Source organism: Aedes albopictus, chromosome 2 (genome assembly GCF_035046485.1).
Source record: "Aedes albopictus strain Foshan chromosome 2, AalbF5, whole genome shotgun sequence".
Classification (NCBI taxonomy): Eukaryota; Metazoa; Arthropoda; class Insecta; order Diptera; family Culicidae; genus Aedes; species Aedes albopictus.
Window position 1 is genome coordinate 172,875,900 of NC_085137.1, and position 22,592 is coordinate 172,898,491.

General features: G+C 36.7%; 2 protein-coding genes across 10 annotated transcripts in view; one reads left to right on the plus strand and one right to left on the minus strand.

The window, feature by feature from the left end:
• The window catches only part of LOC109398630 (zinc finger protein chinmo), a 309,562-nt gene extending 289,565 nt beyond the window's left edge, over window positions 1-19,997 (plus strand). For 6 of the 8 annotated variants that reach the window (XM_029859144.2, XM_062850727.1, XM_062850725.1 and 3 more), the window contains exon 8: window positions 612-19,997. In XM_029859144.2, the coding sequence (XP_029715004.1) occupies window positions 612-832 (221 nt within the window). In that variant the 3' untranslated portion in view covers window positions 833-19,997. The remainder of the gene's footprint in view (window positions 1-611) is intronic. The other 2 variants (XM_062850726.1, XM_062850728.1) reach the window with 1 other exon arrangement.
• The window catches only part of LOC134287798 (uncharacterized), a 32,876-nt gene continuing 11,717 nt past the window's right edge, over window positions 1,434-22,592 (minus strand). The window contains exons 3-4 of one of the 2 annotated variants that reach the window (XR_009997552.1): window positions 14,113-22,410; window positions 1,434-13,965 (exon numbers count right to left, since the gene is read on the minus strand). Coding sequence is in view for 1 of the 2 variants with exons in the window: in XM_062850731.1 (XP_062706715.1) it covers window positions 22,231-22,410 (180 nt within the window). In the remaining variant the exon portion in view is untranslated. Of the gene's footprint in view, window positions 22,411-22,592 lie in introns of both variants that reach the window. The other variant, XM_062850731.1, reaches the window with a different exon arrangement.

Consider the following 22,592-nt stretch of genomic DNA (forward strand, 5'->3'; position numbering starts at 1 on the left):
CACTCCAGTCTCTTTTTGTAAAGAGGACAAATGAGTTTCCTTGAAGGACTTCTTGACATAATCCTTGCTACGTCACTGGCTCAATCTTAATCTGTTCGCTCTCTCACTAACCTACTCATTCTCTCTATTCAGTAAAGTCTCAAAGTGCTCTCTTCATTTGACAGCTGCCATAGATTTTTTTATGTCAACTTCCTGCTAAGTTCAGGGTCATTTCACCTGACAAGAGACAAAGCAGTTTTTCTCCACACGCCATTGACAGTCTCGTAGAATTTCCGCATATCATTTTATTCCATGCTGTTTTGCGCCTCAGTAATGACACTCTTCATTCTGCTGTTTTTTTTTTGTCTTACTCAACCTCCCATACAAACACGAGAAAGAGAAGGATGAAAGAGGGGGTACTTGCCCCGGACTTTCATGCGTTTATCAATGAGAATGAGAGAGAGAAAAAAAGAAAAGCTGCTTCATAACTATAAAATTACCTGATTGCGATCAATAGCTTCCCCTTCTTCGTCTACGTGGTTTATGGACGGGTCCCAAAATGCAAAAACACCCAAAAAATCACATCCCCAAAAGGACATCCGGAACTGACATCCCCCCCTTTCTAATCCCAGGTTCTCTCGCTCCAGGCAAAAAGCTTCAGTGTCCGCTCTGTGATCGCCAGTACGGCTACGAAACGAACCTCCGCGCCCACATCCGCCAGCGACATCAGGGTATCCGCGTGCCATGTCCCTACTGCAGTCGAACGTTCACCCGCAACAACACGGTCCGGCGACATATAGCGCGGGAACACAAACAACAGACGCAGTACATGACCAACCAGCTGCACAGTTAAGGCGTTTCGGTGATGTTAAGCGCTCAGACGGTGAAGGTGGTGAAGACAACGCTGAAAAACGAGAAACGAACGAACACAACACAACAATAACTGCCAGCAACAACATCTGCAAATCAGAATCAGAACAATGAAGTGAAAGAACAGGAAACTCGCGAGCATTGATGCATATAAAGAAAAAGCTATCGCTGATAGCACGTGATAATAGAGAAAAATACGAGAAGAGCTGAAATCCGAAATTTATTTCGCAAACAAACTCTGAAATAAATATTAATAGCATAATAATTAGAAGGCAAAGATTGAAAGAGAGAAAGATAGGAACACGAAATTGGCACTGCTAAATGTCGAGACAGCTTGATGGAGGCCGAAACACGGAGCCCAGCTTCGGTTTCGGCATATTTTGAGATGTATTTCGCGCTATTCTCTCAAGTGATATGAAATGGTTCCTGCGGGAATCATACACCAACCGATGTTACCGGATACAAAACCGTATGCAATATTTAGGTTTCTTTTTTACTGTGCAAGCTTTTTCACCATCGTTATGAGATGTTTAATCCTTCTTTTGTATACCCAGGTTCCTTTGTCTTTTGCGGTGTTTGAACCGTTAATTTCTCTGAAACAGCTCTTCCCAGGATTGCATTGAGCCATGATTGGGGAGTGTTGTGCACTTTCTACCCCGTTTCTATACAGGGGATGGAAAGATAAAACATAATCACCGCAAGTGTCATTATTTATTAATTTAAAAAGTGTAATAATCATAGTTGAAGGAATAATCAATAACATAACTCATACACAGCAGAAAGCGAGACAAAAGTTCCATTTTTTCTCGTTCGCAGTTGAGTCACATACACAGAAAGAAATCATCTATTATCAACAACAAAAGATGCTAATTTTCTCACACAACAGATTAAGTGAAGTAACTGAAAGTAATAGACGAGAAATAAATATTGAATAAACACAGTACCTGGTGAGCATAAGGAAAATAGATTAATGAAAAATATTTAAATTTAAATATAAAGGATAAATATTTAAATATATTGTAACGTAAGTGCAGTTGCAAGTCGAAACTAAACTACTACTTGCTAACAGCAATACACAAAAAAGACATTTCAACAGCGCAGAAGGTGAGAATAAGCATAAAAAAGTTAATATTTGAACTGTACAAAATACACAAAACAACAATCAATCAACGCAAGCATTACGAGACAGACAACATCTTATTGATTTTCGAACGGTTAATTTTGCGTTTCAAAGCATTAGGAGAATCTTAACTTTTAACTGCGCAAGATAGTATAAAACTGGGTGCCTACTAAGAGAGAGAAACTACTACTTTAACCTACTACTACAACTGATGCTAGTACTGCAACTACTACCACAGCCGCAATATTATGGAACTTGACTGTTACAGCGTAATGGGACAAGCGAACCGCTACACATTAGGCAAATCAATAGAACTAGTTACTTGTTATATAAATCCGATTGATCTCATTTTTATCAAATCTTTAACGTTACAGATTTTACAGTTACCCAATCTACTACTACTGCGACTACTACTACTACCACAGCAATCAGCAACGCAATCGTTTTGCTTTGCATGCACATATCTCGTATAAGCGGAGCAACCGATTCGGCATCGTTTCGACTAGCACGTTTAGAAATTCCTGTAAAGAACCTCGTTAGATCGTGAAATCCTTCTTCGTTGAATGTTTAGTCAAACAATGGAGGATTTTACGTTTCTCATACTCAGGATTTAGGTGGAAATTGATCGAATCGAACACAATCGGTTGCACCGAATTATGCGCTATTTTTGTTCCGTTCCCGTTTACAAACCCCAACCCACTTTTTGGCGAAAAATACATCTCAAAATTTTCACATGAAACTGTTTGCAACAAAAAGAAAAACACTAGAAGAGAAGAAAACCGAAACGCAGCCATTTTTCTGTTGGTAAAGCATAAAACTGTTGAAAAAATGAAAACAAAACAATGCAAATGAACGAATGTTACTTTGTTTTTCTGAGTTTTTGTTTGCCGAATCAGATCAGAATAGAATCACGACGAGAATCGAGAAGAAACAAGCGAGTGATGATGGCGCAGTTTAAAGAAAGCGCTCGCGCGCACGCGTAAGTTTTTCAAAGTAGGGAATTCAAGAATCAAAACTAATGTGCTCATATTAATGTGTAAGTTTTTCAAGCAACAAGCAACACCCAAGAAACAAACAGCAGCAACTACTAAAAAGGAAGTAAAAGTATCGAAATGAAAGGCATGAACTCGCAGGGCCAGAGCGAGTGAGTGCACGAACGGGGAGAATAGAGATCCCGATTGGATCTAGATCCCGCGGTGTGAGAGCGAAACACGGAACAGTGGAGCGTCGAAGTGCTTCGATTATTTTGTTATTTTTTCTAAGTCATCCAACTGCACATTGAATGAAGTTACCGAACAACTGTGTACAACAAATTATTTTTACGGGTAAGCAACGCGTCCAGATACGGACCCTCGAGCTGTCACATGTGAGGTGAACTGTTACTGTTTTTTCTCTGTAAATTTAAATCGTAATGACTTGAAAACTAACAGTTTCCGACTAAAGACTACAAAATGAGGCACACTATGTCTTTAACTTCAACTCGTTCTCGAATACTTCAGGTGTTTTGCCCTTTATAATGGTTCAAAAACCCTGTTCAATAAAGTAAGTAAAACTTGATGGAAGTTGATGCATCCTGCTCTAACCAATTTGTTGGCGAATGGGTAAGAATAAGCTGCAGCAATTTCCAGCAAGTTCTACCTACTTTATTGGACAGGACTAATCTGACAAAGTACCGGTTCATTTTGTTTTTCATTGTACCAGTAAAACAACGACCGCGCGTAGTGGCAGCATGCCAAATCCTGCCAAAACAATGTCTCGCATCCGTGAGACTGCAGTAAAGGTCGGTTTCGCCAGTTAATCCCGGAATAGTTTCTTGGCACATGTTTTGGCTATCGTACTGTTTGTCGTTCTGGTTTGGTGCCTCCCTGATCTTGTACAGGCACATTTCATAGTTTTTTTTCTGCATAATCGGTAGAAACCTCTACCATTTACTCCATATCGATCGACGCTTGATCAAGTTTTTGGTTTTCCTTGAATAACTTTACCGCCCGGGATACCGTCGAATCACACGATCCCTAGGGTTTTCCGGATCACCCATGGGACGCATTTGGATTCTCCACTACGGTGCACACTATATTGTTGCAGATGTGCTCTCTATAACCACTTGTGAACGATAACTTGTGACGATATCCTGCCTATGTGAACATTACACTCTTAGCTGATTTCAGTCTAAGTTTCATAAATTCTTAGCCACATTCCTACTAAAAAGTTACAAACTAATCCAAGACTTGAAGATCAGCTTTGAAATTCAATACTTTCTCTCGATTTTGTGAAACAGGATAGTGCTCTTGCATACAAGAGATTCTGACATCTATTAAACTTTGTGAGATTGGCACAATTAAGAGTTCGTTTAATTTACATAAATGCACTCAGTTGAAATTATGTGAAAGTTCGAATGTTCGTATCTGTGAGTCGTTTTATTTAAAATATTTCATTTCTGTGTTAATAATAATCCACGGGTATATATAATTTGTAATCCAATGGCAATATCGAATCAGAAGTAGTGTATTTAATTTATCTAAGCCATATTTATTCGTGTAAATTCATTCTGATTTATAGGTGCAGAAAGAGTTGTTTCTTTACTTTTAAGCACTCCGTTCGAAACTTCCTTGTTGAGCTCACTTTTGTTAAGATACAAAACTTCAAATGAAGAAGGATAATGCGTAAACGATAAATATGAGTTGTTCATAGTTGAAACAGATACAAAATAGGTGAAATGGAACAATAATAGTGATATTTAAAGCAAACATCTTACCCTTATTGAAATAGACTCATCATTACTACATTGAATAATGAACGTTCTGTTAGTTTACAATAGAAACATATGGAACGCAAATAAAAAAAAAAAACATTAATTTAGTCGGTCTCATTCGACAACGACTCTGTTCAAAAACTGCCATCAACATTTGTCACGGTATACCTCATTTTATATTCGTTTGCTTAATGTCTCGAAACAGTGCATTTGGTTAAACCAACTGGCAATTAAGTTTCTTCCTTATAGTTTCTCATAGAAAGTAAAACAATACACAAAAAAGAAATACAAGTCATAATCAAATAGAAAAACCGATAAAGATTGATGATTGCTGAAATCAACTACCTCCATTTTTAATAGTAACACAATATAAGAAAACATAAGCAAGCATTTAACAGCACTTCTACTGCTCATTAAATGTTTCTCTTCTTTACACACTTCAAACACAGGAACAACAACAACAGCTACATCCATGCATAAGCAACTCCAACCAACCAATATCATTTTAAGAAGTAATTATAGTGAAACACAATCCATTTGTTTCCAATGTGCATCCAAGTTCGTCGCCGATTCGGGAGACAACGCGAGAAACACAGCAAACGATTTCCTTTTCCATTTTTCAGTTTCGGTTAAAGTATGTAAGTTAAAAGAAAGCACGAACGATAGGCGCAAAGGCATAATAATTTAAAATTTAACGTGTTTGCAACCGTAATAGTGTCCGCATCAAATTCAAAATTTAGCTGTTACTTGAAGAAAAAAAAAATTACAACCCGCAACACAAGAGTGAAATGTTTCGGATTTTAAATCAAAATTTTTAATATCAGCACGAAAAAGCGAAGGAGCGCGAAAATAAAGTTAAAAAAAAGCGAGATAAAAACAACAACTTTTGGGCAAAGAGAGAAAAATTTCGGACGTTTAAGAATTTCAGGCCGCGGATTCAAAACAAAAAAACAACCTTTGGAGGAAAATAAAGAAAAAAACAAAACGAGAGCGACATCAGAAAGAACACACGTTTGGACGTTAACTACAAGGTAAAAAAAGGAAAACAAAAACAAAGATACAAAAAGCGAGAAAATCAAGTGCGAGCACTTTAAAAGTTTAATTATTAAGGACATGTCGAAGAAAGATAAATCGAAAGCGAGACAAGTGAAGGAAGAAAGGCTTAAAAATTGCGAAAATGAGAAGAGTCATACAAAAAATCTCCTGTAAATAATTTCTACACCGGAAAATCACGGAAAGGATTCAAAAGTAAACATAACAACACAATACATATTTGAGGTTAGAAGCATAGATCGCTATGCGAATAAAGGAGTGAAGGAAGAGAGGAAGCTGCAAATAAAACAGTAAAGGCAAAGCAAAACAGAAGCTATAAAATAGCTTGAAAAATTGAAATTTAATAAAATTAAATTTGGATGATCAGAGCGAAAACCGCGGAAAGGAAGGAGGGATGATTGTAGTGGAAGCAAAATTAAGTATAACCGTAACAAGAAAGCTAATATCTAGAGTGTAAAATCCTTTTGATGATGAAAAAATTAAGTAACCATACCCTTTAGATTTAAAAATTACTGGAAGAAAAATTATAAATATTACACAATGGAAATGAATATAAATCTATTGCTAAATCTTACCTAAAATTCAAAAGAAGAAAGAAATGTAAAGTGGTGACCAATCGCAAGGACGACGAGGGATGTAAACGATGTGTAAATAGAGAACAGAAAGCACGCAGCAAACATGCAAAAAAAATGTATCAAAAAGTTTAGGCTAAATTCTGAGCGTAAAAATGAAATAGGAAATGACAAAATAAAACAAGAAAAAGTTTGGATCCAACCCAATGAAAAAGAGGAACTAGACAAGTTTGAGTTCACCTTTTGTTTTCGGTTCCGTTTTCGAATCTTTTGGCTAAATTCGAACGGGAAGCGGAACCTCCAATCTATATGTACAATCCTTTTGGCAAAGCAAAGAAAGAGAAAAAATCGTTTCGGCATCGTCATTAAACTCTTAGTTAGAAATGTTTAGGCAAACGTTTTCAAAATTAAACCAATTTTTAAGCAAAATTCTAAATTCTAAAGTAAAGAGAAGTTTTGGTTGCTGTTTTTTGTTGGGCAAACTAAAGAAAATTATCGAACGTTTTTACATCAGTGTGCAGGAGGCGAAATATGAGTGTGTCACCAGTTTACATTGTGCTAAAATAATCGTCAAAATTTACTAGGCTATTTTAACTACTAGTATTTTCGGAAAGCGTTTCGGCATTTTTTCGGTATCTATCCCATTCAAACACCACCCACACAGGCATCGTCAATAGAAAAACTATGGTATGAAGCGAAATACATAAAAACAGGAAGTAATATTATTTTGGCATACGAGGAATCCCACTAGCAGAGATAGAGAGATGAGAGATTAGAGATGAGAGGAAGAGAGTCGTAAGAAACGAATGACAGGAGCAACAAAACACCGGAAGAAGCAGGCAATTTTTCAATTTTTCAGCTTTGGCTTCGGGCTCCGGGGATTGCGCCCAACCTGTGTGTAGCAAGTGCAATCTTTGCGGCCATCCCCCCGGCAAGCCCGCGCCTCATTTTTGAGCCTTTTTTCGGGAAAAGGATAACGAAGATCTACAACCGATCGGGATTTTGTTCGTAGAACAGAGATTGGTTCGTGTTTATTGTTTTAGTTTCTCAGTTTCTCCTGTATGATTTTGTTCAGTTTCACTACTGTTACTTGTAAAACTTGTGTTATAATGCAATGTGAATATCCAATTGCAGCAAGAAGTGTAAAGTTTAGACATGTAAAAGAAGAAAAACTCAACTAGTCACACGTGCAACACACTCAGGTACAATAAAAAAAAACAACTGTAAACGTTTAACATTAAGAAAAACACAACTTTGCTAAAAAGCAAACAAAAACTTTTGAAATAAGATAAAACTTAGAGAGACATTTAACAAAGTTAATTACATTAACAGTAACTTTAGTTTAGTACACCCTCCTGGTTTAGTTAACGTTTATTGTCCGAATGCTTAAGTTTTACCGTGAAAGCTTGTTTTACAGTAGAGTACGTAGAAGTAGGGACACACTATGGAGAAGAAAAAGGAGAAAATTGAAAAAAAAAGATCAGATAATTAGCGATTTACTAGGCTAAGTTTAGGTGGATAAGTGAAACAGAAGGATATACTTAAAAACGACAAAAATACGTAAGAAGCTGTTAGGGCTTTTCTTTGAAGAAAAACTAAAACGAATGTAGTAATCGGACGAGATTACGGACAAAAAAGTCAAATTCAAAATTGCAACCCAAAATTCAACAAAATTTCAATCATCTAAGCAAAAACTTACAACCAGACAAAACTCAAAAATCAAGCGAACAAATTGTAGATTTTGAACATTCTTTGGAGAGATCATTTTCGGAATACTGATTTAGGATTCAGTTTTTGGGTAACAGCATTTTCGGAACCAAACAACATTCAACAGTACGCGGCTCGCGCAAAGGGGAATATTTCCTACTAGACGAACTGACAGCACGTTGACAGCTTGCCGTCGTTCGTCGCCAGGTTCGAAGTTATCTCCAATGCGCGCGTCGCTTCAAAACCGACAACAGACAACGTGGAATGGCTAAAAGGGTTGTCGGGTCCTATTCCGCTAGCAAACGGACTGCCTGGGGCAACACGCGAGGCTAATATTTACTGACAGCTAATCTACTTACAAAGCAATTGAAACATTGAGAGAAGCTACATTTCCACTCGAGGCTAAAACAAACCGGTAACACTGCGAGAGGCTTTCACAACTACTGTGTGTGTGTGCCAATAATGCTGTCAGAACAACAATCGGAGGCTTTCCAAGGCAGTTCCTGGTGCTCTGGTATGGGACAAGATGGCTTCCCTGTTAATGAAGCGTTGATTTGTTACTCTGGAGCGTTCAGTCATGATATTTGCAGTTTTGACAGAATTGTGGTTCATGGAATCAGCATCGTTCAGTACATTTTCGGGAAATAAAGGTTGTTCAATTACGACCGGGCTGATGAAATCAGTTTATTATCAGTAAATTTCACGAGTTCAAAGCATAGTATTTCAGTATGGAATTCCCTTGCAAGATATGACATTTACTCGTTCGTAGCTCACTTCAGAAGCATTTTAGGACAATGCAGTGTATGAACGACTTTCTCGTATTCAATAAAAGGTAACGAACGCAACTCTCCACGCCGTGAATATAATTATCGTTAACCGCTTTGAGAGTTGTTTTTGTAGCTCTCCCCGTTTCTTTGGAATGGCTTTACAAAAAAATAGGTAATACGAAAAAGTCGCGTCTTAAGTGAGTAAGAAGCAAGTAGAGTGGATGATCCCATCCTTAGTGGTTGAACCTTAGCTGGATATAGAAAGTCTTCTTCTAGAATATATTCCAGGTCTATTAGAAATGGACACGACACACATTTCTGTAGAATTTGCGACATTGAATACGAGTTCTGATTTCTGATGTTGAAAATACCAAATAATGTCAAAACCGCAAATAACACGACTGAATCAACCGAAATAACAGTGATGGTTGCAGACGGTGGCGGTCCTTTCGTATAGAGGATCGTACCGGAAGCAACGCACGAAACTATATGCAATAAGCTAGTCTAATTTGTTTGACCCCAAGACTCACAACCTTTCACCCCCGGAAATCCGACCTACCATTACTGACTGCGTGTACACCACCCTCCGAATCAGTTCGATGCACCTCTAAAACCCGCAAAGGCAAAATGTCGGCTACGATTTTGACAAGAATTTGACACACCGAACTGCAATAGTAGAAACGGTCGTCGATCGTTTGTTACACTGAATACATGTTGAAGTTTATATCATCAACCGGAAAGACTGCTATTTACTGTTACCTCATTTTTTGTATACCGAATCAATAGTTTTTACTTAATTTTAGTTTTAAACATTTAAACAGCCAACGAAACTGTTTAGAACACGTGTCGGAACATGTCAAATCGCGAGCCGGCAAAATGCTGTCAGTTGAAGAGTGGATCGAGCTGAGTTTCTAAATGGGGAAATGACGTCTACAGTCAGAATGGAGTCGGATAAACAGCCTTAAAGAACTTAAATAGTTTATGACGGAAAAGAAGAGACATAGAAGAAACAGTTGAACTAGAGTTAAGCTCAGTATTCCTTGTTTTTAATTTGTTTATAATTTTGTTTTTAGATGACCAACCCGTTCACCGTTGGCGGGTGAAACGATTTGCAATAGTAAAACAGTTGATCAATGATGAAATAGTTTAAAAATAATAATGCGAAAAGGTAAAATACAATTTAAGATAATAGACGAATTATTTATTGAATAACTGCATTTTTTCTTCAATTAAAACGGAAAAACAGAATCTACAAATATGTAATAACTGATAAATATTTACAATATTTCTAATGAAACAAAGCAGATAGAACCATATACAAGAAACAGTTAACAGTACCCTTATACAGTACTGACAATAGTTCATTTTTTTGTACAATAATTAAGAAGAAGACATACAAATCAATTCAAGCAGCTTCCACACAAGTTCTCCAAACCATTTTTATTGTTTGTTGAAAACCTACCATAGAACCAAATCATCCAGAAATGTACTCGTAAAGTCAAATGTTTCTTTTAAACTGGATTCCACCCACACTCAGACACATTGTTTTGCAATATAAAACTGGTTTCGTTTACACCAGTTACAGGTTGATCATAAAACAAACGCTAGACAGCAGAAGAAATAGAAATGGTTGAACTAAGGTAATAGTTAAAGTGACGAGTATTTATTGTTAATTCTATAGAACACCGCATAGGGAGCCCGAGTCGGCGCCGTAGTACGGTATCGATTCTGAGCGCTTCCCGACTAAACATATTTTTATAATAGTTACAGATCTGACAGAATTAAGCTAATCCCTTACATTTAGTTCACCACAGTTCTCGTATAACTTGATTACATGAACCTATTATTCATTATTTATTTGTACATAAGCAAACTACCACCCAATCCACACATACACACACGATTGTAAGTAATTCACAACTACAAACAGATAAATCAGCAAACATCTAACAACAATATTCTGACTAACTGACTGACTGACACAGACTTTTGACTTTAAGACCTTCGAACAATCACACGCACCCCTACGAATAAACTTGTAGGACTAAATTGTGTTGTTTCGTGGTCGTGATGTTGTCCATCACCACTACTACCGAACTTTCTGTGCGCAGCGCGATCTAGTGTAACAACCGAACACGTTTCACGCGTGATGTCAAATTTCATCGAAGTAAATTCGTTTTTTAGCAAATAGTCTCGATCCCACCGGTTAATTGTTAGTTGAAATAGTTTAAAGTGCTAAAAAGTTTTATGATGATTTAATATCTAACAGTTTGGTTTGCATCGCGAAAACGCCGGAAATGCCGCAACATAACCTTACCCGTTCTGGAATTAACGTTTTATTTTTACTTTTTTCGGGTATGAAAACATTTTTTTTTTCTTTGAAAATCTACGACACAGACAAACCGATAGATCTGATTTCTTAACAAGTGAGTCGAAAATTCAGCAGTTTGACGAGAAATATTGAAATTTTTATCAAATTTCGATAAGATTCGTCCGAATGCTGGTAGAAGTTGAAAATTCACAAGTAAATTCGGTAATCTGGACTTCACTGTTACGATCAGATCTGTCACAAATTATCTGTCTGTGTCAACGTAATGCTCTCTGATACATAGAATACCTCGAAATCGAGGTAAAAAACAACACAATTTAAAGAAAATTCGCCGAACCACTCCCCCAAAACCACCACGCGGACACTCCGGAACAAACGAATAGCGCGCGCATGCCGAGTGTGATTGTGCTCGTAATAATGTATATTTTCAAAATTTTAGTTAAGCAAATTTAGAAACAACCCCACACAAGTTTAGGCGCTCTTATCTTCTAAATTTTACCGCATAAGTGAGTTAGGTTTTTCGGTTCGGGTTTTTGGGATTTTCATTGATTTTTTAGTTTCGTTCTGACACTTCCTTCATCGTTTATTTTCCGTTTCGACTTTATTTAGTGTGTAGTAGAGTTCTAGATAGCGTCTTGATCCTAGTGACGCCTACCATGGAGGGGGGAAACTAAGTATAAAATGGCGCGAAGCGTCGTTCAAAATTGTCCCTCGAAAGCCACTGTTACGCCACAGCTAGGGAGGGACAGAAATCTGCGTTACCAACCACTAGTTTACTTCTTAACAAAATGATTTGCTTAAAAAAGAAAATCATCGCCCGTTTTACTTTCGGGCTCAAAATATACTTTCGTTCTAAAATACATTTAATGGAGTCGTGCTAGGATAAGATTCGCGCCGCCGTCAAGAGTTCACAAACCGTACTATATGCACCGTACAGATAGGTTAAGTGCTTGTTTAAGGTTATGCAGGCGACGACACTCTGATGATCACACACACACACTTGATGGCGTGGACAAATCTACAAAACAAATTCAAAATTTAAGAATACAAAAAAATACATCAATATTTTTAAAATTGGAGTCTAAACTACAAAAGAAAAAAAAAACGTCAACAAAAGCTAAAATCTGTAGAGGTTAAGAGAGAGAGATGAAAATCTAAATATTCTATATTCTGTGCTAGTGCAACCTTGCTAGCTACTAAGTGTACATTTTTATGATTTAACAAAAACAAAAACGGGTATCATATTCAGCAACTTTTAGGGAGAGGAATGCACCATTCAAACGGTGTCACCTTCGTCCGCAGCCCAAAAGTGATTGACTACGAGGGAGGAAAATCGTTAACGAAAGCTTTCGTTCCATAAGTTATTTTTAAAACCAACCACAACACCATATTTTATTAAGTTTTTGTAAGTTTACTGTCTTGTTTTTAAGTTTATCATTTTGTACGAACCCTAAGTTCTATTATTTTTGTGGTCCACAAAAAAAAACACAACAACGCTGTAAATGTGTACAAACTGAATAAATTATCGGAAGCATTTGCATACATGGATGTGGAGGCCGTGAAAACAGAAAAAAAAACAAAAATGCCATTTCAAACACGAAAGTGGCGCAATTAAACACGTCCGGCTTTTAGTTTGTTGATAAATTCATCGTGGCTTCCACAGAGTGTACGCTGTGTCGTCAGAACAGAGCAATTGTGCATACTTTTATAATGTTAAATGAAAAAAATATAAAACAGAAAACCAAGAAATAATCAAAAAATGATTTTGTTTTATTTGATTTTGTTATCATTTCCCTGGCGGTTTACTTTTTTTTGTCGATGCTGATTTCTTTAAGTTGTTCTCGGTTCGTTCGTTTTCTTTTATTGCTATGTTGGTTATTGATTGTTAGCGATAAGTTTTCACAGGATGTAGTTTTCTTCTAAATAATTTATAGGGGGTCCAGTATTGGTTAAAATACCCAAGCTGGAATCGATTCTCCTGGCCTGCATGCTGCGCCAAAACATATCTCTAATTTTGCTTCGCACTAGCAGAGATATTACTGTATCGAGCGTATGTCTAGTGGCGCCAGATTGGAAATGGTGGCCAATGGCGTAAACACATGGTTCGTGCAGTTACTAATTTTGGATCACGCTAAAATCAACTTCCTTACACCTTCCAAGGTGGTACTACCAACCCCCTGAAGAAAGCGTTAGTTCTTGAAGCCGCCACCTTTAGTGGGGCGCCACGAGTTTGTTTACGAAATTCCAGTCTGCTGGCCAATCTGCTACGTGCGGATGCGAACTTTGTCGTACGAAGATAAATTCATGATCGAGAAACGATTATTTACACATATTGTTCAATGCGTTTAGTGAACTTTGTTGAATTTATAAAACGCACAAGTATGAAAATACAGTTAGCCCATGTTAAACAACGCTAAAGTCAATTAAATGTGAATGTCGCGCCTGCTCAAACAGAAAAATCACTATGTTTTCAGCTTTATGCAACCGCCAATTCAAATTAGCACCACGTCCAGCACCAAATTTTTGGCTTCAATCCAGTTGTATGTGGATGACAGCCGTTTCATGGGGTTGGGTACTACTCTATCCAGTTAGTGAAAGGTCCTTGATTTATTTGGTTTAGCCCTAACAAGTTTTTAGCAAACTTTACATGGGTTTTAGTATGACAGGTAACATTTTTGCTGTATGAAAAATATTAAGCACTTTTACACAAGAGCTGCATAAGCTATTACATATTCAACGACGAAGATTCTCTAGGATTTTTTTGCGTTTCATCCTCGAATTAGTTTAAAGATTTCCCTTTGAATATTTTAATGGATCTTTAAGGGGCTGTCCATAAACCACGTGGTCATTTTTTTGGGACTTTTCAACCCCCCCGCGTGGTCATTTGTCCATACAAAATTTTTTTTTGTCCATACAAAATGGTCATTGGCCGAACCCCCCTCATGACCACGTGGTTTATGGACAGCCCCTAACGATATTCTTCGCTGGTAGTACCTTCTTAACTTGTTTTACAAAAAATTCTACATAGATTTATTAAGACTTCCAAGACAACAATTTTGCTGCTTTCATGTATTTCTGAATATGCTAACAGAATTCTGAAACACAAAAGGCTGAATATGTGTAATTACAGGCCAGGATACATTAACCGGGGAATCGAATCTCCCCAATCATCGAGATATTTGTTTCCTTTCAGCTTCATTTGTGGGAAGGTAACTTATGATGGTTCCTGCGGGTTTCTTCCTTTCAATGGTTCCTGATTCCTTCTGGAGATTTCTCCAAGAAATCATTCAGAAGTTCTTTTAAGGATTCTTAGTGATGAACAATAATAAAAAGAATAAAAAATAAGGATTCCTCTCCATCGATAATTCTTGCTGGAGAATAATCCATGAATTTGATCTAAGGATTTCTTTAAGAATTTTAGCAGGATTCTCAGAAGGAATGCCTATAAATTTTCAATCAGGAACTTCTGAGTGATTCCTAGAAGACAAAACTCTTGGAAGATTACCATGAAAACTCCAAAAGAAATTCCTGGGTGATTTCTAAAAAAACTGCTGAAAAATTCTTACAAGGAACTCATGAGGGATTTTCGGTAGGAACTTCTGAAGAATTTTCAGAAAAAAAACAAGGTTGCAACCATTCATTTGCAAAGATTTACATTCATTTGCTATTATCTCAGTTCAGAAGCATGCTATCGAAAAACAATGTATGGATGAATTTAACCTTGAAGTTTTATCTGAAAGTTTGCCGAATAACATTGGGGTCGCACACGCATTCCAAAGTCGTGAGCGAGCTGTGAAAGAAACTTTCCACAGCGTGAATGAAATTTACATTCACCGCGTGGAGAGTTGCCTTCACAGCTCGCTCACGATTTTGGTATACGTTTGCGACCCCAATGTTATTCGGCAAACTTTTAGATAAAACTACAAGGTTAAATTCATCCATACATTGTTTTTCGATTTGCATGCTTCTGAACTGAGATAATAGCAAATGAATGTGAATCTTTGCAAATGAATGGTCGCAACCTTGAAAAAAACTTCTAGAAGATTTGCAAATGGAACTTCTGAAGGATTTGAGTAATAAAATGCTGAAGGATTTCTATAAGGAACTCCTGTAGAATTTCCAGAATGAATTCTCGAAGATTTCCAGAAGAAACTCATGGAGAAGCCCCAGAATAAACTACTACAGTATTTACAGAAGAAATTCTTGGAGGAAATCTAGTAGGAAAACCCGAAAAAATAATAAAAAAAACGATTCTGGAGCGAGTTTGTTGATTAATTATGCTAGAGTCCTAGAAAAAAGTACTAATGAAAGCCCAAAAGAAACTCCTGGAGAAATTCCAGAAGTAGCTCCTGGAGAAATTTCTAGATGTAGTCCAGAAAGATTTCCTGGAAGAACCCCTAAAGGAACTTAGAATAAACTTCTGATGGAATCCCAGAAAAGAAATGTATAAAGAAGGGCGTAATTTAGAAGAAACTCCTGGAGATACATATATCAAAAGCAAATGTTGTAAAAAAATCAAAAACCAATCTGGGAAAAAATCCCGTTGGAACTTCTGTAGAAAACCCAAAGAAACTACTGGAGGAATATCGAAAGAATCATCCTGGTGTATCTCAAAAGGAGCTCCTGGATGAATATTAAGAGGAATTCCTGTCAATTTCCAATGAGGGACTCCTGGATTATTTAGAAAACAAAACTCTTGGAAGCTTCATAAAAAGAAGTTTTGAAAGACTCATACAAGGAAGTCTTGGATTGTGTCGTGTAGGAACTTCTGGAGGATTTCCAGAAAGAACTCCTAGAAAATTTTCAGAAGGAACTTCTGAAGGATTTTCCGAAGCAACTTTTAGAGGATGTATGGAAGGAACTCCTGGAGAACTTTCAGAAGGAACTCCATGAAGATGTCCAGAAAAAAACTCCAGGAGGATCACCAGAATAAACCCAGGAGAAACTCATGAAGGACATCCTGGACAAATATCAAAGGTGATTTTATGGATGAATTTTGCCAGAATCTTAGAACGAAATACTACTGAAAACCTAAAATAAACTCCTGTAGAAATCCTAGAAAAAGCTCGTGGAAAAATTTCTTGATGAAATTAAAAAAGATTTCTTGGAAGAATGCCGAAAGAAGCTCTGAAGAGACTCTGATGAAATCCCAGAAAAAAATGCAACAATCATATGAAAAACTTCTGGACGAAATTTGAAAGAATATCAGAACAATTTTTGAAAAAATTTCAGAAAAAAAAATCTGGGAAAAATCCTATTGATACTTCTGAAGCACCCCGAAGAAGCTACTGGAGAAATATCAGAAGGAATAATCCTAGTGGATCTCAAAAGAAGCTCCTGGAAGAAGAAATTCCTGTAAAATTCATAAAAAGAACTTTTGAAAGGTTCATACAATGAACTCTTTTGGATTATTTTTGGTTCGAACTTCTGGAGGATTTTCAAAAAGAACTCCACGAGTTCTGGAAGATCAAAAGGAATTTTCCGAGGACTTTTGGAAGGAAATCCCGCAAGCAAAACTTCTGGAGACCCGAAGAATCTCTTGGAGGTATATTAGATGCCATTTTTGAGAGAATTTAGGAAAACAAACTTGGGGAGAATTCCCGTTGAAACTTCTAAAGAAACCCCCGAAGGAAATGCTGAAGAAACATCCTGTTTAGGTAACTCTGAAAAGAAGCTTTTGGAGAAATGTTATGAGCATAGGCGCCAACTTGTGACGTAGTTGGGGGGGCGAAGCTCTCCAAAATTGGACAAAATTCAACTTTTTTCAGCTCAATGCACTAGTTTTCACGTAAATATTCCTAAACTAGGTGAACTGCGTCGAAATTTTCCGAATTTGATTGATTTTGAGAGGCCTCGCCCCCCCAACTACGTCACAAGTTGGCGCGTATGGTTATGAGGATCTCTAAAGAATTCCTTAAACATCCAATTCCTGGTGGAACTTTTAAAGCAATCCCCGTACAAAAGCAAGAGGAATTTGATGACGATGAACCTGGACATGTTAGTGTTTCTTTTTACCTAAGAGGAATTTGAGAAGAGACATTTAGTTTGATCTCCTAACGAACGCATGAGAATTCCTAAAAGGAAGTATTGGAGAAATCCCAATGGTCAGGAACTCCTAGATATCAAAAAAAAAGTCATCGAATTCCAAAAGATAACAAAGCAGGAAAGAAATATTCTTTGAGGATTCCTTGGGTTAGAAATAGTTTTGAATGGTTTCAAGAGGTTATTTAGAAACAAAATCCCAAAAAATTACTAGAAGGTAGCCCAGAGGAAACTCTTAAAAGAATCCAACGAGTAGTTTCTAAATGAATCACAAAAAGCTCATGGAGGACTTCGCAGTGGGAATTCCTTCTAGGGGAAACCCCAAAGGAACTCCTGGAAGCATTTTGAGGAAACTGGCAAAAGTTTATCCAAAGAAATTCCAAGAAACTACCTGGACGAATTTCATAAGAAAGTTTTTAAGGAATTTCAAAGTAAGCGAAAATTCCAGATGTAACCTTTGAAAAAAAAATTAAAATATCCTTGAGGAATCACTAAAAAAATCTCTTACAACATACCTACGAACCTTAAGAAATCTGGAAGGCTTTCAAGAAATTTCAAAGTATAATCCCATGAGATATAAAGGAACTTTTATAGAAACTTGTTGAGGAATCTCCACTCAAATACAGTGTTTGACCACTGATCTCAAACATAGAAAAAAAAAATACACGCAGGCTATTTTGACACTTGTTTATTTGGGCTAGGGTTTCCTTATTGTTTAGTAGAAAATGTGGCGAAAGCTTCGGATCGCCAATCTGGATACTGCGGGTTTGAGTCCCGCTCTCGTCGGAAAATTTTCTCGGCTTTTTAAAAAAAATACTGCCATAAGCCATAGGCCGATCAATAAAGTACATATTCTATTTGAGCTTTTAAATTATCTTTTTTTTAAGATTGATAAATTTGAAAATTATACCTTTCCATAATTTTACCCATGGTGTTTCAGCTTTTTGCAGAAAACTCAACATTTATCTAATCTAATCAATCAAAATTTGTTGGGAGAATAACTTCGCTCTTAGCACCACATGGAAGAATAGACCCTTAGATTTCATTTGATGGGTTGTTTAGCTATTATGACGACCAACAACTGCTGCAATTTTTGGCGTTACTCCAATATCTCTAAACCCAGTAGGCATCTATTTGGATATGGCAAGTTATTAGGATCTCTTTATGGCCAGGGTTCAGGCTAAGCAGACAAACTATACCTGAATTTGTCCAGTTCTCAGACGATGATATGCAGATCGTAAAGTATTGTTTTATCGCTGTTTTCGTTGTGTTTCTTTTTTCTTTTGAGTTTGATAAATGGCGTAAGAGTGAATAAGTGACAAAATCGGACTTTGACAGAACTTTTGACTGAACATTTACATTACTAGAAGCTGAGACGCATAGTGCTAACCGTCCATTAAGTATTTAAGCAAGAGCACATTGTTCTCCTCAATCAACATTCTTTTCCATCATCAATTTAGTTCTCACACTTCAACTTTCGATTGATGTAAATACTAGTCACATTCAAAAAATCTCTGCAGCAGACATCATACTACAACCACTGAAAAATTCAAGAATTCAATGCGTTAAGCATCATCGCAAAACCGAAAAAAAAATCAATGTTAAACACTGTACATAATGATGATCACCCAAATCACAGACAACCAGACGGACGGGCGAGTGCAAAAGCAGCCCATTCCGGCAACACACGCGAACTTCAACGTGATTTGAGTTCAAACGGTTGCACGTGAAGGGGCCCGTAGAATTGAAAATTCTCCTAGGCATATTAGCTGTGCGCACGGCACGCTCGTTTCGGTAATGGTGGCGCGTCGCTCTAAGTGTGTGTTTAGATGCAAAAGCAGACGATCCTTTTGTGTAGTGAAACTTGAACAGAATAAACAAAACAACTGTTAGGAAAGTGGAAAATATAACAAAAAATGTCAGCAATACGATCTCTACATGATAACTAAATCTAACTATCTAAAATTAATCATTACTAAAGTAAGACTTTGGCAATGTTCTTACTCGAAAAAAACTACTTTTAGACATAATCGCTAAGAAAATGAGAAAAAAAATGAAAAAAATCACATAAAGTATGACGAAGTTCAGAACCTTATAATAATGAAAGAAAGGAAAAACGCAATTTTGGACTAGTATTTTAATTTATATTTATAACGAAATTAGATTTTAGCGTTTAAAGTCATGGATCCTTCGTAGAAGATGGGCATCATACCAGTTTGCAAGTAGCGTGAACAAAAATAAATCCACAAACTCACAAACATTAAAAACTAACATGCAAGAGATACGATTCAACCGGGCGTAAGGCAAGGCAACACACAAACAACCAGTTCAAGATGTAACGGTATACCACAAATGGAAGCATAAGTTTAAAAGATGAATCTACTATTAGAAATTATCGTAATGAAGATGTGTGTATCTGAGTAATCTAAAAAAAAGCGAAATCAGAAAAAAACGATAAATCCAAAATTATTGAACTAAAATTAACCCTTAGATGTTTCGATGTAGTTTGACACAGCAAAAAACGAACATGTAAGAAAAAAAAAATCAATGAAAATGTGAAACTTTTAGGTAAGCGTTCTCCGAGGAAATCCCGAAAAAGAAACTCATAAGTTTACACCATAAACTCCATTGTGTTTAGAGACCAATTCAAAACATTCAAAAAGTCAGCTAACAAAAAAACTCATGTAATGATATTTTACCGGTCGAGTTTAGTAGCATCGCAAGCCACACAGCTAGAAAACACTTTCATTTAGATCGACGAACGAAAGAAAAAGTACAAAATTCTCTTGAAAAATACATACAAACATGAAAAAGTGAGCAAACTTTACACTTAGAAACAACACACCTTTCGGAAGTACAAAATTTCAGGGTTCAAATTAAATCAAGCATTAAAATTTAACGACATAAAGGGAAGAAAAAAAAACGACAAAACTAAACTCAAATAGTGAACATGTGAACATTATCGAAGGAAGTGAAGTGCGGCGGAGATCCACCGTGTAGCATACTTTAGGAAACGAAACCGTATTGAATGGCAGTAAGGCAAGGAGATCGCGACTAGTACTCAAGTACCGATGCATTATTACGTGAGAGCTGGAACTCAAATTCCTTTTAATTCTGATACTAGCAGTCAGCCATACATGGACGACTGGAGAAGGCAACGCTGTAGAAGAAGGCAAAAACATACGTAAATTTAAGATTTAGATCCTTATTACCCGTAGGAATGTCACGTATTTAGTTGGAAACTTTTCGGCAACTACTCATACATACACACATGCATTCACGCAACAACCGGAAACGATTGGAAAACAGAAACGGACACAGTACGCATTATTGAGAACAGTGAATGGTGAGAAGGTTTAATATCTCTTAGTTCGAATTTCGTCTTCAAAATTTGTATTGTTTCGGAAGTAAATGTCATCGTAGAGATCCACACCAAGAAAACATCAATTGGCTAGACGTTATTGAGTTATTTTTAAATATACATTTTTTTCAGCACGAAGCAACGTTGAAAAATTTTGTAGAGCTTTTAAAACAAGATGAGGGTTGTACTCCCTTCGGCACTGCCGAAATACATTTACAGTATACTCAAACTTCCTCTGTATACGAATAACAATATATTTCATATTGGAGAACTCTTCGGGCCTTACAACACGAACGATACGGTGGTTGCTGTCCGACTTGGGAGTTGCACCTCAACTTGTGCCGTGAGTTGTTCTGCAAAATTTTCGACTGCACATTTAAACTTAATTTAGTTTTTTTTCTAAAGTTATAGGATTGTTCTTGCAGTGCAGAAATGTGAACAGTTCTAACAAACTGGTAGCATGCAAGCACAGTGCATATCTTGCATGCAAGTTCAGAGTTACATTAATTCACCACTTTTACAAAGTGGCGCTCGAGTCTCAGAAAGATTTTATCAATCGAGAAAACGTTACTTCATATCCATACTTTTATTTTAATTTAGGTTCTAGCATTTTTGTTCACCAACTGTGACATTAAATTATGATTATGGAATGATATTTATAATATCTGTGATTTTTTAAATACATTGTAATTGAATAGTAATAGATGGAAACGCAAACATTTAAAGAAAGCTACAAACAGCTCTCATGCTCTTCATGAGAAAACACACGTTTCATTATCGAACAGAGGAATAAAACTTCCACAACCGGCTGATTCACTTTTAATCTCCAGCAAATACGACACATTTTCGCTTGAAGAATACTAATTTCTCGTATACTCACGTCACTTCACACGAACGAATGAAGATGAACTAAAACAAACCACAATTCGATTTAATTATTAGAGCAAAATTATAAATTCATATATTTATTATATTTAGACATGTCATCACTTGAGGAAAGCTTTTTTAGAAAACGTGCAAACTCATCCAAATCATGTATTTTAAGTCGCTTTTTCAAAACAAATAGAAAAGGAGAAACACAACAAGCAAACAAAAATAAAACTAAATGAAAGTTATACACGAATGAAAATCATTGAATCGCAATGAGTGAAATCATGACGAAAATCAAGAAAATGAGGACGGAGAAGATGAAAAACTCATGAAAATGAACACGGACACAAAAGACACACTCTGATAAACATACAACAACATTGAGATCCCTCGATCCAAAGGGAAAGAGAAGATAACTGGTGGATGCAAATAATAAGTGAACAGAACAGAACAAACAAACGTGGATATGATAATTTATATATGAATATTATAAAAATAAAAATTAATTTGTTGCTAAATTTGAGCTTGATTGTATGCGAGGTATCCGAAAACACTTGATGCCTGTTTTTAAGCCTTCTCTGGGGTGACATCTGATTTAAGTCTTTGAAATACAGCAGAGCATAACTAAATTTCTATGAAATTAATTTTTATCGCAATTAGGAATTGTGTTTTTTTAATATTTACAAATAATTTTCATCTCCCTCTACAATTTCGAACATTTATAATTTTGTAGAAAATAAATATGACTCGTAACATTATCTCTGAATTCTGCGGCATAGCAATTAATCATTACTCGTCAGTTGTGAGCTCAAAACTCATAGCTACCGAACCCGCCATTATCCCAGCCCTGCTGGGGGTCATCGCAAACGGCCATGTACACCAGCGTGGCATAGTTGGGAATGATTTTGGCCGCCACGTAGGACTTCCGGTCGTTGGACCAGCGGTACACTTCTTTCGTTTCCGGGCTCACGGGTGCCGGTTCATCGTCCTGCAACGAAAAATCGAATGAAAATCGGCGATTAAGGAAGGGCCTGAGATTCTTAGAGCAAACTGATGATTCTAAAAATGCAAGAAATACATGGAAGAAGCTGGTGAATTTAACAAAAAAAAAACATGATTTTATCAGGAAGTTCTGGAAAGAAGCTAATGAATTCTAGAGATTTCGAGAGC